Source organism: Mustela putorius, unplaced genomic scaffold (genome assembly GCF_011764305.1).
Source record: "Mustela putorius furo isolate JIRA1106 unplaced genomic scaffold, ASM1176430v1.1 tig00003988_pilon_pilon_pilon, whole genome shotgun sequence".
Taxonomy (NCBI): domain Eukaryota; kingdom Metazoa; phylum Chordata; class Mammalia; order Carnivora; family Mustelidae; genus Mustela; species Mustela putorius.
The window spans coordinates 12,804,480-12,819,591 of NW_025422127.1; the positions used below are offsets into that span (position 1 = coordinate 12,804,480).

Sequence of the window (15,112 nt, forward strand, 5' to 3'; positions counted from 1 at the left end):
TGGGGTGTAGGGGACCTCTAGCGGCTTCTGTACTCATTTAACCCGGTCTGACGGCTGACTGACACGGATACCCCAGCTACACAGTATCTGAAAGGGGCAAGCGGTTTCTCCAGTATAAGATGAGAAATTGGTTTAAAGTCTTGAAAAGTGGCCGGAGAGACTCAGTGGCACCTCCGGAGTGACCTCTGTCCATTTGAAGCCAATGAGGGGTGAGAAAGGAACATGTGGGAGAAAGCCAGAGCCCTCTGGGGCCACCAGCCAAGCAGGGCAAAGTCCATAAATATCGGAAAGAGGTTACAGTGCTTGGGGTGTCAAATTGCTGTCACTGACATTTTTGTCTCTGGGGATCAGGGGAGAGCCTGTCTTAAGCTGGTTGCTGTTGGGAGTCCTTTTTGTTAGGCAACCTTAATAGGAGATAGTCAGGAAAGGAAAGAAGCACATCATTTCTATAAACGTTACGTTCTGTCCCAGATTTGCCTCTGGAGAGTTGGGAAAGCACTCTTCACGCAAAGCACACTGGAAGGGGTCTTCTCGAGCTGTGTTTTGGGAACCATGTAGTACACGGTAGCACAGGCCTCTGTGGAAAGCCTCTGTTTGGGACCTAGAATTTTAAAAGCGTATCTAAGACCTGCTTCAGAATAGGAGCCTGGGTTTGTTCCATGAGGCCCTTCACCACCTCCTTACACCAGCTCCTTGAGGTGGTAATAAAGCCCAAAGCAGAATACAGATAGGGAGGAAAGAAAGCCAGCAAGCTGCAGCCCTAGGCCCTCGGAGTTGTCAGCCTTCCCATCAGCATCCCCATGGGCATCACCATAGGCCTGTAAGCCACGTTATCTCTTAACTCAATCTAGTCCCACAGCAAGGCATTCCGAAGTTCCCTGGAGCTTCCAGAGCGGGGGCTGTGAAGCTCGTCTGCATCTTGAGCCTCTCCATGGGGACACACCAGGGCCTCCCAGCGGATAGGATTCTCCAGTTGTCTTCAAAGCAGAGGCCTTTCTCAAACAAAAAGATCCAGGAGCTACAGTTGGTGTGCAACTGTGCAACGTTCCCTGGTTGGTGGGGGGGAGTGGGAGCTTCCAGGTTCTAGCCCAGGCTCCACTGCTGACCTTTCCCCCTCCCCCAGCCAGTTTCCCAGCCCTCTCCACACCTCCCATGGAAAGCCTCGGCTGGAGGACACAGGAGTGGCCTCTCTGACCTCTCAGAGTCACCCTGGCTTGGACCTTCGAAGGACTGCCGTTTCCTAGCAGCTGAATCAGAGCCTCGCTTGACCTTGGTCTCTCAAGACCTTTCTTCTAAGGAGCTGCAAATTCTGGCAAGCAGAGTTAGAGTCTCTGGGCAGTCCACCGGCACAAGAATGGAAAAATCTATAGCTAATAATAGTTCCTTGAATTACTATGGCCCTTTATTCTCTTAGAAGCACTTCTTAATCCATTACCACATTAAACAAAAGGGAAGTGAGAGGCGGGTGGGGTTGAGAGGTGTGTCAAGGCCAGACACCCTGCCGGAGGTGGGGCACCTCTTGGATCCCTCTCCCACCCAACCCCCAGTGAAGCAGAGCCGGCCTCCAGCCCTCTCTCCTCTGGGTCTCCGCCTGAGTGGGTGGAAGCAGAGCCCGAGCCTGACAATGTGGGGGAGAAACAGCCTGAGGACATGGACATAAATGGAAATGAAGCAACACTTCAGACCCACGGGGGGAAGCCCACGGAGGAACATTAGTAAACAGCCCTCCTCCCACCTCATAGCTGTTTGCTAGGTTCTTTTCTCTATCTTACGGCACACTGGCTTTCAAAACCTTAGGAGGAAGTCTCGTCTATGGAATTTTGTACTGGGAGGCTGGATCTTGGAAAACAGAAACCACCATTGAAAATTAAAAAATGTAAAAAGTACCTCCAACACACCGTCATCAAGCCAAGTATCTCTTTCCCTGAGCTGAGAAAAGAGACATCTGGTTTTAACCAAGAAGATGGCGTCCACCTACCACATCCGTGTTGGTGATCTTGGCCAGCAGATCGACCAGGGCATCGCCAGTGAGCGAGCTCACGTCCTCATCCTGCTGGAGCCCGCAGATGGCGGCTCCCACACTTCCAGTTGCGATCATCGATGGCGGGTACATGGCGAACTTAAAGTCTGTGAGAACAAGAGGCAGAGGGTCAAGGCCCAGGAAGAATTTGGATCTGGGGATCCCCAGCCTGAAGATCCTCAGAAAGAGGATGGTGAGAGGTAGGCTGCACAGGTGATCCTCACGAACAGACACGTCCTCTCCTGAGTCTTCCTTCCCGAGATACCCTTTATTTATTTGCCATCACTCTAGAAGGTCCCGAATCAAATGGGGAAATGGAGGCAGAGAAGCTGGAGAGCTTATCTGAGTACACACAGGGAATTCTCAGAAAGGGGACTCAGGTCCCCACAACCCTGTCTGGGACAAGGGGCAGGAAGGTGAGTGAGATGTATTCCCCCTCTGAGGGTCATGGCAGGAGCAGAGCAGAGAGGTCGGAGATGAATCGCTCAGGTGCCATATAAGTGAGACAGACCAAAGGATCTAGATGGTGGAAGGCAGGAAAGGTATACAAGCGAGTACAATTTTATGAAGACCAATAATCCTGATGTTACCTTGCCCTGTTATTTTGTGGACAGTCAGCAAGGACTAATATGGCCCAAAACAAAAGATGACTTTATTTAAACAAAGAAATGAAAAAAAAAAAAAAAGGAAGGGAGAGAGGCAGTAATGGAGGGGATGAGGGCCAAGTTTCACACAATCCCCAACTTCTAGCCCCAATGCCAAGGGCCCTTAGAACACGAGGAGAGAAAGCAGGTACCCAGTATGCACCATTGCACCCTAATCAGATGGGTGACTTGGTTTAGATTTTATGGCGCTTGGGCCCAAAGTTCCCATTTTCTGGCTGGAAAAAAGAAGAAAAGAGTAGTTCACTAAAGAGAAGTACAAAATGAGGATAAATTTAAGGAGCTCAAACCCTCATCCATTGTCATTTCTCCAAAAGCAAACAGGGGGGATATTCCTATGCGTGGCTCAGCTTGGGAGACCAAACACCTCCCGTTCCTCTGCGCGCTCCTGCAAAGAAGCCAGGTGACCAAGATCACCTACTTCCCAGTTACCAGGAGGAGAGGACGGCACCCCACCTGACTGCTGTGACTGCTTCTAAGAGCTACTAATGACCCATGGGCACAGTCCCGTCCGTAACCCACGAATGCACCGCATAAGCTGCGCACAATTACCCTCACATGGGGGAAGAGAAGGGGTGGACTTCTGAGGGCTGGAAGGGCCCTTACCTGGGCCTTGTGCTCATATGGGAAGGACGCTACCCTGTTACTGTCTCTGGTCAGTCCTGGAGTGGAGCAAATCCTCCAGTGTGCTACCTCCGCTTCTATAGCATTACCCCCGAGTTCACTGCCTCTAGCTGTGCAAGGGTGCAGGCGGGAGGGAGACACAGAAGGGGGACATGGGTCACACTTCCAGTTATAGCATCACCACTAGGCTGAACTATAAAAGGAGTGTACCTTAGTATTTCCCCTTCTTCCTGTGCCATGCCCTGTTAAACAACATATTCCATTAAAGCGCTTTAATGAGGACTCCATTGTCCAGCGTCGAGTTGGTGGTGTTCTCGGCGACTCTGCCGATCCACTGAACCGTGCCCACACCTCCCATCTTGGCCGAATCCCACAAACAGAGCGAGCCCGGCCGTCTGTCCGTCTGTCTTTCCCCTTGGCTTTCTTTCCTTAGCCCACTCCCCATCTCTGCCTCCTGAGGGATGCATATCACAGCGTTCTTTTCTGCCCCACGCCTGCTGTCCACTAACCCCTCCCGTGCCTGCTCTATCCCCATGGTCGGTGCCAAAGGCGGCCTCCCTGCCTCCTGCTCTGCTGTAGGTCTCCTCCACATGGGCTCACAGGAGTGTTTCTCTGCCCAATAACCTCGTTAGCTTCCCCCTGTGACATTCACAATGCAGATGAGGCAGCCAGCCCATGGCCTTGGGCCCACAAAGGCCCTGGGTGGGAGCATCTGGCAGGGAATGACAGGAGGATATCCCTGGCCCTCCCTTTCCTCTGTCCCAGGCCTCCGACCAGGAAGAACACCTCACACATGCCTATCTTTTGTTGTCCAATTGCACGCAAAACTGACTCCTAATTTTAGCAAACTAATTAACTTCTGGAAGCCAGGGGGTATATCCGGGTGGTCCTGGGGTGCGGCAGGTGCTAAAGTTGCCAGAAGGACTGGATCTCCCCTCCCCTTCTCTCACCACTTCATGTTTTGCTTAGGAAAACGCGGAGGGGCCTCCTCCTGGCGTTACTGTCCTCTGCCTTCCAGAAATGGGGAGCAATGCGTACAAGAAGCTAGCTGCCTCTGGGCAGCTCAGGCTGGGTAGCGCTCCCCCTGCCAGAGAAGAGCTACAGGAGCTGGGCAGCCACTGCGCCGCCCCTCTGCCCCACACCGTGGGAGCAAGCCAGGGACTTTCTCAAGTTTCGTGAGCAGCTGCTAGGCTCTCCTCTGAGTAAGTCCAAAGGAGGTGACATTAGCACTACAAGCGGGTCCAGACTGTGGGACCTTGGGTGAGTCATTGCCTCCTCCAGTCCCTGGCATTCCATTTGTCTAATAGAGGGTGCGGCTGGATCTGTGTTTTTCTGACTTGTAGCTGCACCTCACAGTTGGGTCATGAAACCCATTTGTGGGCTGTTTTTGTTGCTGTTTAACCGAACAGAACAGGATAGAAAGTATCAGGAAGTAATCATGTAGTAAGAGTAAATACTGTCTTGAGAAACTTTTGTAGCAGTTTGATGTCCATTTATGTATATCCTGAGTTGTGTTATAAAATGCCTTTCTTTCTTCATGGTTTAGGCCAATAAGTCGGAAGGCTGAGAGCTGGCTAACCCCCCAGGTGCCTTCCAGCTCTATGTTGCTCGTCCTTAAGGATCTAGAATGAGAACCACTCCCAAGAAACGCAACAAGCATCAATAGAACAAAGCATGGCTTCCACTGGCTGGGGAAGTCACAAGGCATTTCTCTCCAGAGAGCACGGCTAGTTCCACATGGCCTCAGGGGCTGCCCCAGGACCCTACTCAGGGACACCCCCCTCTCTGTCTGTAGGGGAAACAGCAGAGAGGAAAACACCCGAATAAAATATCTGAAGGGTCGTGTCCTTGTACTAGCTCTAGTTACCTAACTTCTGTACTCACCCGTGGAAAGTTTCACTCAACCCACTCAGCCAGTCCTGGAAACTTTAAACTTTGGCTACGTAACTGGGCTGAAGAGGGTTCAAACTTACCCACTTGGCCAGGGGGAGTGGGCAGAGAGTTCAACATCATGCACACATGCTATGACCAAGATGACAACCTTCCAGAAATATAGGAATAAAAATACACACGTGCACGTGCAGGTGACCGAAGTAGGAGTCACAGAAAATGTACGTAAACGTACGGAAGAAACAGAAGTTAATTGTGTAAAACGTCCTCCTAATACTATTTTACTTCGGCAAAAATAAAATACCAACTAATAATCTCTCAGAAATCTCTTATCTCTCTTGGTCAAAAATACCAACAAGCTAGATCTTGGTGCAAAAAGCATATCCAGGGGCGAGGGTCTACTCCTATCCTCCGCTGCCCGCCCGGAATGGTAAAAGGTGACTTCTGAGACCCTCCTTCCTCGCAGCTGAGTTAGAGGCAATTAATTGGCCAGTGATCCATTCCTACAGAGTCATCACAAGTGTTTCTCCCTGTTCCCGGAAGCAAGGATTAATCTCCACCCCCCACCCCAGACATAAACAGAACACACGGCACATGGGGCATTCTAGATGGCGAGGTGCATACCACATGGGTAGCTAGTAAAGAAACTTCTCAAAATAAAGGGGGTGCTTAGGGGAACAGAAGCATGAAGATACTTACAAAGACTATCTGAGGGGGCGCCTGGGTGGCTCAGTGGGTTAAGCCACTGCCTTCGGCTCAGGTCATGATCTCAGGGTCCTGGGATCGAGCCCCGCATCAGGCTCTCTGCTCCACAGGGAGCCTGCTTCCCTCTCTCTCTCTCTCTCTCTCTGCCTGCCTCTCTGCCTACTTGTGATCTCTGTCAAATAAATAAATAAAAAATCTTAAAAACAAACAAACAAACAAACAAAAAAAAAACAAAGACTATCTGAGGACATGGGAAGAATTTGGGCCAAGCGGCTCCGAGAGCTGGAAGGTGGAGTATGGGGAGGCCGATGCCTACCACCAGCCCGCTGTGTGAAGATGGGCAAGACACTTGACCTCTCTGAGTCTCCATCTTCTCCCCAGCATATCAGAATAATTGGACCCACTTCGTAGGGTTGTTCTGAGGGTGGGAATAAAATAATCATGCAAAAACACAGTGCCTGGCTCCTGTTAAGCAAGCCGTGTCCTACCACCACTATTCTGACCACGGGAACCTTCCAGGGGACTGTGAGAGGTAATCCCGACCAACGGGAGATGCGGTTCAGCATCAGCAGGCCTGAGGAGGAAGGGCCCTGTATCCCTGGGCTCCAGGCGGATGCTGACAGCAGCCCCACCGTGCCGAGACCGCCGGGAAGAATGAGGGCTCTGTGTTGCCTAAAGAATCTTTCACTATCACTTGTGTTCTATTCCAGAAGTGACCTCATCGAGTCCCCGAAGCCTCGTGCTGGTTTGACAGAAGTGGGAGAAACCCGACGGCCCCTATACAATAAATGGAAGCCAGAAGCTGGCCACTCCCTTCCCAGTGCCCCCATATTCCCTCAGGTGTGGTTTGCCCAGAGCCACATACTAGAAGCCTCTGACACGACCTCCTCCCTCCTGGGGAGGTGGGGGAGGCAAGGAGCACACCTGAGGAGAATCCCAGCTCTGTTGGTTGCTTACTCATCTAAGTAGTAGTGGTGAAGTATTAATAAAAACCAACGTAAAAGTCATTAGTTTCAAAACACTTCATTTTACAGGTGAAATCAATGAATTCTTTTTCTTTTTTGGGGAGAAGAGAGAGAGAGAGTGTGTGTGTGAGGAGTACAAGTGCCGGGGGCGGGTGGCGGAGAGGGCAGAGACAGAGGGAGAAAGAGAATTTAGTTAAGCAGACTCCATGCCCAGCACGGAGGCTGACACAGGGCTGCGATCTCACAACCTTGAGATCATGACCAGAGCCACGATCAAGAGTCAGATGCTTCACCAAACGAGCCACCCAGGCTCCCCAAATCCATGAATTCTTGATCTGTCTAATGCCTGATCCTGGGCCTGGGGTTAAGGTGAGACCTTTGGACTGTGAACCCAGTGCTCTTTATACCTTAACAGAATGTGAATAGCTCCTTAAGGCCACCTCCCACATCCCACAAAGGAAAACTGGGCAATTTTCCTATCAGCAGTGCCAGAAAAGCTCCCCAAAGCGAGCTCAGGTCAGAGATAGGTCCGAGCCATAGCACCACCAAGCTGTGTGACCTCCATAGTCCACCTAAACTTCCCAAGACCGCCACAGGCACTCCCAGGGCCCCATTGGGTTCCGTAATCTGGAACAGGGCAGCGAGGGCTTCGTATTCAGACTTGGTATCTGCACGCCCTGGTAAGAGGTCACTGAAGAAAGAGCTCTGAGCTAAACTCAGTTGAAACCACGGATTAGATGGCCCTGCCTGTAAAGTCAGCGGGGATTGTTTTGGCTATGGGAATGGAGACCTTGAAGTCCAAGAGTGACCTCTGTGCTTTGGATCACCACTAGGGGGCGAGAGAGATCTGCTCTGAGGCTGAAGAGAACCAGGGAAGACCTAGTCTCCCATCTCCCCCATCTCTCCCCCACCTCTGACCTGCACCAAGGTGGAAGTTAAAAAAGGCCAAGATCCCAGGTGCTCATTGGCCCAGCAACGATGTGGGTGGCACACACCTCACCTACCACCCCCGGGATGCCTCGCCAAGCTGAGGCCAATGTGGCGCCTTGGTGGGAGGAGGGGAAGGGAGGGAAGCGGCTGGAGAAGAGCAAGCAGCCTGCGCCTCAATCATTTTACCGCCAGATGGGAAGGGAGAGAACCCTGTCCCACCGCCTGTCCCCATGGGGAGCACTTGCTGAAGAACAGCCACTTCCTCACGTTTCCATGCCGTCAGCAGCAGAGAGGGTGCAAGGGCTCCGAGAAGGGAAGGTGGTCTCAAGTCTCCCCACTTGGCCACCACTAGGGCACCCCTCCCTTTTTGGATAAGGGGCTGCATCACCTACCCTCTCCGGGTCCTGGCTATGATTATACCTCAGGATGGAAGGTCATGAATCTTCTTTAGGGAAAGCCAAGAAGACTGGGAACCCAAGGGGTATCATCATCACTAGGGCTCGGGTCTTAGCGACTGGAGTCTTGGGCGGGCCTACTCACATGCATGGAGCCAAGAGCTTAGCCCAGCACCTGGAGGTGCCGCCCAAGGCAAAAAGAGGGACATGTGGGGTTAAGCACCTCTGCCCCACCTCCACACCAAGTTCAAACTCAAGGTCATCGGCTTTCTAGACGAACTGGAATCCTCTGTTGAGCATGATATCATGCATCAGGAATCTTCCAGTGCCAGAGTGCAATCCTGAGTCATCTTCTCTGGTCCTTCTGTCCTCATCTGCAGACCTGGGGGACTCTACTGTCAGAGCTACAACCAGGGGTACACTAAGGCTCAGTTCTGCCTCCCCAGGATCAAAAGCTTCAGGAAAGGGGATGGATGCCAGGGGCTGGCAGTTAGGAAGGTCTGTTTCTCACCCCAGTGCCCCTGTGGACCACGACTGGCCCTGACAGGGACACCGGGCAGTTGGAGGCACTCTCTCCCACCAGAAGCCATTTTGAGCTGAGGAGGGAGGGGGCAGGAGGGCCCCTCTCGGCCTGGCTGCCATCTTACCCTCCGGCCTGTGAAGAAAACTGCAGCTTCATTCCCCTTCTCACAGCCCCTCTCTGCTCTCCTGCCCCCTCTCTCTTCCCCTTTCACATACACACATGCACTCCCCACACAGCCTAGGGAACTGCCAGCTCTTTCACAACCAGCTTTCCCATCAACTAGCCACACAGCCTCAGGGCTGGCCATCATCTCCTCAGAACCCATCATCTCCTCAGAACCTTGTAGGCCTGCGAACCCCGGCTCCAGGTGCCTCTTCGGCTTTGGGCTGAGGGGCCAGGCGGGAGCTGTGAGGCACCTGGAGCAGACAGGATGGTCTCGGTGTCACACCTACCTTTGGTTCTCGGTTACTTGCGCCCGCTACTTGCCAGATGGTCTTAGGCAGTCAACCATTTGTCACCCCTGGCCCCCAAATGCAGTCTCTCCTCTAAGTGGGAGATGTTTCCTCCAAGAAAAGCAGCCCTTGGCTTTTATACTGTCGAGCCAACTGCTATAAAACTCCACACTGTGAGGTTGCTATGTAACCCGGTCCTTCATACAGACACAAGCACAGGTCAAGGAAGAAAAAGCCTTGTGAGACAGACCCATCTTTCCCAGACTCAGGAATCTTCTGAGAACGCCCCTCTGTCTGACCAGTCCACACCTAAAACTTAGTACCTTAGTACCTAAGGCTTGCGGTTTTCATTCGGTTGGAGTTATTCCTTCTATCCTGCCTCGCTTCCTGCTCAGGTTAGCTCAAGTCTCCCAAAAGGCAGTCATTGTGACTTCCCCTGCCATCCCCCAGACCTCTGTCCTCAGGACCCGAGTTCCAGGCTCCCTACTCTGGCAACAAAGTTGGCAGCCACCCCAAGAATCTAGGCAGGAAGGTCAGAGGTGGGGGGCAGGATCCCCAATTTTAGAGAATGAGCCTTTACAGAATCTGGAGATCTACCCATGCCTGGATAATTCTACCCACCATCTCTACCCTGAACAGAGAGGAGAATGGAGGGATGGGTGGACAGACCCCAAAAGATCTGTCAGTCAAGAGACAAGGTCAAAGCAGAACTCTGGCTAACAGCTGGGCAATGGGGGAGCTTAGGGTCAAGGGGTCAGCTGTCCTAGGGCCAGAGAAAAAAGGACGGGTTGACTCCTCCCCCACAGTGAATCATGACAATGGAGAGGAAGGGCCTGGGAGACAAAATGACAAGTCAATGAGGGACTGACCTCTAGGGCCCCGGGTCAGACAGCAGGAGAAGAGAGGAAGCAGAAGAATGGCTACTGTCCAGGGGGCTCCAAAGAATGGCCGGTCAGGGCTGCGGGAAGGGCAGCTCACTCTCCCACAAAGGGGAACAGGGCACACGCACATGCCATGGAACCCATGAATGGGTCTGGATCAGGAAGGGCAAGAATGTGGAAAAAACCCGTGCTCGGGCTTCCAGTGTGGGTACCTGGGGACACTCCAGCCCACGAAGGCAGAGCAAGGGATCCTGCTGAACTTGGATGAAGTTCCTAGTAGGAGATGGGGGTACTTTCACAAGGAGTGCCACCACACACTGTCTACACATTCCTGGGCTCAGGAAGCACCTCCTTGCACCACGTCTCCTTCTGATTCTCCTTCTCCTAAATACCCTGAAAAGCCTGTACAGATCACGTACCCACAGATGTGTTTTGCAGACAGAAGCTGAGGTTCAGAGAGGTGAAGAGGCCTGTCCAAGGTCATCCAGTGAGAAGTAGCACAGCCTGACCTTTTGACTGAGAACACAGCATGCACACTTTGGCCTACTGTGTGATCTGTCTGTACTAACTCATGAATACCATGTAACAAGGTATTGAAAGAAGTTAACTCCCTAACTCCCCCCCGCGAGTCCCAGCTATAAAATTCAACAGCTCTTGGCAAACTGGGGCGGATCTCTCTGCACCGCAGCCCGCCCCACTCACCCACCAACCTCCCACCTCCAAACCAAAGATCTGCCCAGACGGTCACTTCTTCACCTATAGTGTCTCTCTTTTGGAAGATTAAGTTCCATGATCTCTCTCATGGTCACTACCAGGAAAACAATGGTACAAACTGGCCAAGGTTCAGTTTCATGAGACAGTGTCAAACCACTGCCTTTAGTTTATTAGGGGAAGTGCAAAGCAAATGGGCCAGTAAGAACTATGTATCAAGTGTGGGATCAACAGGGTGGGTAGAAAGCTTTTACTATGAAAAACCCAGTCGTGATTGCTACGTTAAAGCTTGCAACCAAAATCAAAACACCAGCACTTGAAGCGAGGGCATCTAGTGCTGCGAACCTGAAGTCCCTGCTGAGAGCCAGCCCAGTTTACTCTCCCGGCCAGCAGAGGGAACAGCTATACATGTGTGTCCTCCAGTAAAAAGAACTCCTTTGGCCTCCCTTATCAGGGCAAGCCGCGTATTTATCTTGACAGTGTTCCTTTAACCTGTATTTGCCCCCAGCCCCCAAATTTCCTCTTGGGCTTATCTCCAAGCCATCCTTTTCCTCAAAAGATTAAAGATTTAAACACAACCAGAGAGCAGTATATATAATCTTCAAAGAGCACTTTAGACATCATAAAGAATTATTTTTATAGGCCGTATTTTTTTTTTCCCCTTACCACACCTGTCGTCATAAACCATTTAGGAGTTTAGCAGAGAAAAAAAGGAATATACCAGCTCAGATAGTCGGGAAAACACAGCCCATCTCCTAAGCCCCTCAGGCCCATACCAGGGAGTACCCCCATCCTCCCTCCCTCCCTACGCCCTTGACCACCCTCCCCCCAAGGGGCTCTTCAGCATGTGTCTGCCCCTCCCAAGGCCCCCTCCGGCTCCAGCCTGCTCCTACCAGTGGCACACAGAGCAATGAAGGTCTGCGCATGCTTGCGGATCAGAGACAACTTCTCGCTCGGCTGGGGCAGCTTACGAAGGATGTGCTCGATGAAGTCGTGAGGGGTGACGGCGGCCAGGTTCCACTTCAATTTGCCCAGCACCACCAGCTCCCACTCCTGAGGAAGGGAGTGGGGGAAGAGAAGAATATAAAACCCAAAGGTGGACCTGGTGTCCTGCCTGGGACAGGGGTGGGGGTGGGTGGGGATCCAGATCGGTTTTAAGGATGCTCAGGAGGAGGCTGCTGGATGGGGAAGTGGGCCCTTTGGCAAGTGTCCCCCAAAGCTTGGTAGCTGTTGACCTATCTTCTTAGGCTTCCAATGGGAGGCGGGACTGGCAATAGGGAGAACCCAGGTGTCTGTTGCTAAGACTCTGTTTTCTCCTATTTCTTTTCCTTTTGGCTTCCCCACCCCCGGCCAACCTGGACTTGCAGGCAGTGCTGAAGCCTGCCCACCCAGAAAGCTGAACGTGCGAAAAGATAGTGCCAAGGTCATTGTGGCCCTTAGGTAGTAATTTGCTGTCTATGTCTCTATCGCTGGACTAATAGTTTTTTAAATCCTCACAGGAAAATGATGTACACAGATAAAGGTCAAACTAAGGTTCCTGGGCCCAACTCCTGGGCAACCAATCAGCTGCCTTGTAGCTGGTGCCAATAAGTGCCATTCTTCTCTGCTTCAAAACCTTCCCCTCCACTCATAATGCGGAAGTCCTGGGGAAAAGACACCCAGCCACAGAGCGCCCTTTCACCTAAATGTTTCATAGGCCTTTGTCATCGTGACTTAAGGATCCACTGGACGGTCATTAGCAACCCCATGTTGCAGCAGGAGGTGATTGGGGCAAAGTGAAAATGCTTGTGCACAGTCCACGGAATCCCTCCGTTCAATGCCAAGGGGGGACAATGCAACCCCGACTCTCACGGGCTTCTTCTCACCAGCAGCCCACCTCATGAAAAACTTCTTTTATCCCTTATCGGGATACATTTGGGGACTTGTGCTGAAAGTAAAACAAGCCAAAAAGAAACCCTAAAAGTATGTGCCATCAGAGGGAAAACGGGCCTATCCAATTAATTGTCTTCAGAAGAAAGAGGCAGAAACCACCCTGCTCCCTCCCACATCTGCTCTAAAACCCCCCAGGCTCTCTTCCATTTGCTACGCCAGGAACCAGAGCCCCAGCCCCCTCCTGAAGCCCGAAGAAAAGAGGCTGTGCGACTCCCTTCCCCTTGCTGGACCCCAGCTTTCTCCAGTGTTAACTAGGACTTCTCCAGATCCCAGCTTCTGGGAAAAAGAGATAGGGAATGGAAAACACAGGCAGGGTTTTGTGGAGCAATATTCATTAGCTTGGCTGGTCCTGGAAAAAACTGGGGTGTCCTGAAGAACACCATTATCCACCATCATGTTGAAATAAACAAACCAAATGGAAGATTCATTTTCCTGGTCTCCCATTAGAAAAACAAACTAGTAATGAATTCTAACAATTTCTTTACATACTTTAAAGTCCGCCTTGGCTTTTTACAGAGGGTTGGGGTGTGGGGTGGGGGGAGGAAAAAAAGACAAAATTACGAAACAGCCCATGTCTTCTAAGATGGCTTGAAATTCCAGCCCTTTCTTCTCACAGGGGAATGTGAATCTAAAACACTCTTCTTGTACTATTATTAAAGGAAGCAGATCTCCCAGAAGAAAGCACCTTTCTGGGCCTCCCAGACCAAACCAGAAGCAGCTGAAATCTGGCAGCGGTTCAAAGGTGAAGTCATTCATGCCCCCTCTCTCCACATTCCCCGCAATTCCTCCCCCGTCCTTGCACATGTCTGGCACTAGATGGCAGCACAGGCCCAGAAAGGGAGGCCTCTCACAAAGAGCTCAGTTCTACCAGCCTGTCGGAGCCCTGTGGACTTTGTGCAGGCCTCGCCAGTGAAGAGGGGGAGGGGCGGTCAGAGGGGGCCCCCTTTTGCGAACAGTGCAGAGAAAGGTGTGCAGACCACGGAAGGTGGGCCTGGGAGCCACTCTACCGTTCCACACTGCTGCAACATGGATGCCTAAAGTGTGAAGCCACAGGGAAAAAGACGGGTGGGAGAGGGGGGCTTTGCTGGTAGAAAACCAGAGGCAAGAGAAGACCCCTGTCATGGGACAGAGGTCACCACCCCACTGGAGCTAGGAACCCAGGCCTCAGATTCCTCCAATAAAACACCAAATTTGGACTTGGGTCAAAAGTCAATTTGATGAGATTTAGTGAACAGCTACTATGTACAGGTATCTTTCGAAAATCTTGAGACTTCATAGTCTTTGAACTCTGGATTCTTAGGATACACATCACAAAACACTATCATGTGAAGACATTCCTACCATGTGAGAAGTCGAACTATTTCTCAGAATTCTGTGGTTGAAAATTTGGAATTTAATTAAAATGTTATCACTGTGTCCCAAATCTCCCCTACACACACACACACACACACACACACACACACACACACGCAAGCACACAAGGGCACACAACTGCAAATGAATTTCACCAACACAAATGTCTCGGGGGATCTTATTCATGGATGTAACCTTAGTGCTTAGCACAGTGCCTGGAACACAGTAGGAACAAAAAAGAAATCGTATTAAATGCATTGTCTCCTAAAATGTAAAAATTCCAGCAGTGTGGTAATCTGGGATCCAAAGGATTTGTTTGGGGAGCAGTGGGTAGAAGCTTATCAGGCCTGGAGAGAGCAAAGATGGAAGGGCGAAGAGAAAGGGGGGAAGAAAGGAGAGGGTCATTACCAGCAGCTCCTGAGGCTTGATGGAGTTGTCAGTATAAATGCACAACTTCTCTGCCGTCAGAGGGATAGTCTCTTTGAGCTTGGAGGCCAGGAACATGCACACAGCCCCCAGGAGCTGCAGATGGGTCTTAGGAGTTGGGACCCCAGCCAAGAAGCGGTCCAGGTAATTCATGGCCAAAGGGAAGACCTCCTCTTCACACTTCTGTTCCTCGCAGACCTACAATGGGAGCCGGGAAAGGGTTGAGAGGGGGTGAAGGGAATAGTACCAGGAAAAGACAAAAAAAAAAAAAAAAAAAAGAAAAAGAAAGAAAAGAAAAGGCATAACCTATGGAAACAAGCAAAAATATTTAATTTTTGAGTGGGGAGGGGGAGGGGAGTAGAATATGTGATAAGAATAAAGACGAGGAAAACAGCGAAAATCTAAAGAGTCCGTCTGCCCCGGGGTGTTCCCCAGGAACGTAAAAAAGGAGGTGAATGGAAGATCCGAACCCGGGAGGCAAACAAATACGCAGTAGCCGCCCGGCTCCGCGACGCTCCCTTTGGCTACTGACTTCTTTGCTCACTCGAACTCACTCACACTCTCTTTTTTGGATTTCGTCATCTTTTCAAAAAATCAATAAAAATATTCTGAAAGCTCCGGGGGTCTTCTTCTTGGTCTCATT

At 51.3% G+C, this 15,112-nt stretch overlaps 1 protein-coding gene across 1 annotated transcript in view; it reads right to left on the minus strand.

Annotated features, from left to right (window-relative positions):
* CCND2 (cyclin D2) overlaps positions 1-15,112 on the minus strand; it is a 30,069-nt gene that overhangs the window by 13,089 nt on the left and 1,868 nt on the right. Inside the window, exons 2-4 of the mRNA XM_004778282.3 lie at positions 14,452-14,667; positions 11,652-11,811; positions 1,979-2,127 (exon numbers count right to left, since the gene is read on the minus strand). Of these exons, the coding sequence (XP_004778339.1) occupies positions 1,979-2,127; positions 11,652-11,811; positions 14,452-14,667 (525 nt within the window). The remainder of the gene's footprint in view (positions 1-1,978; positions 2,128-11,651; positions 11,812-14,451; positions 14,668-15,112) is intronic.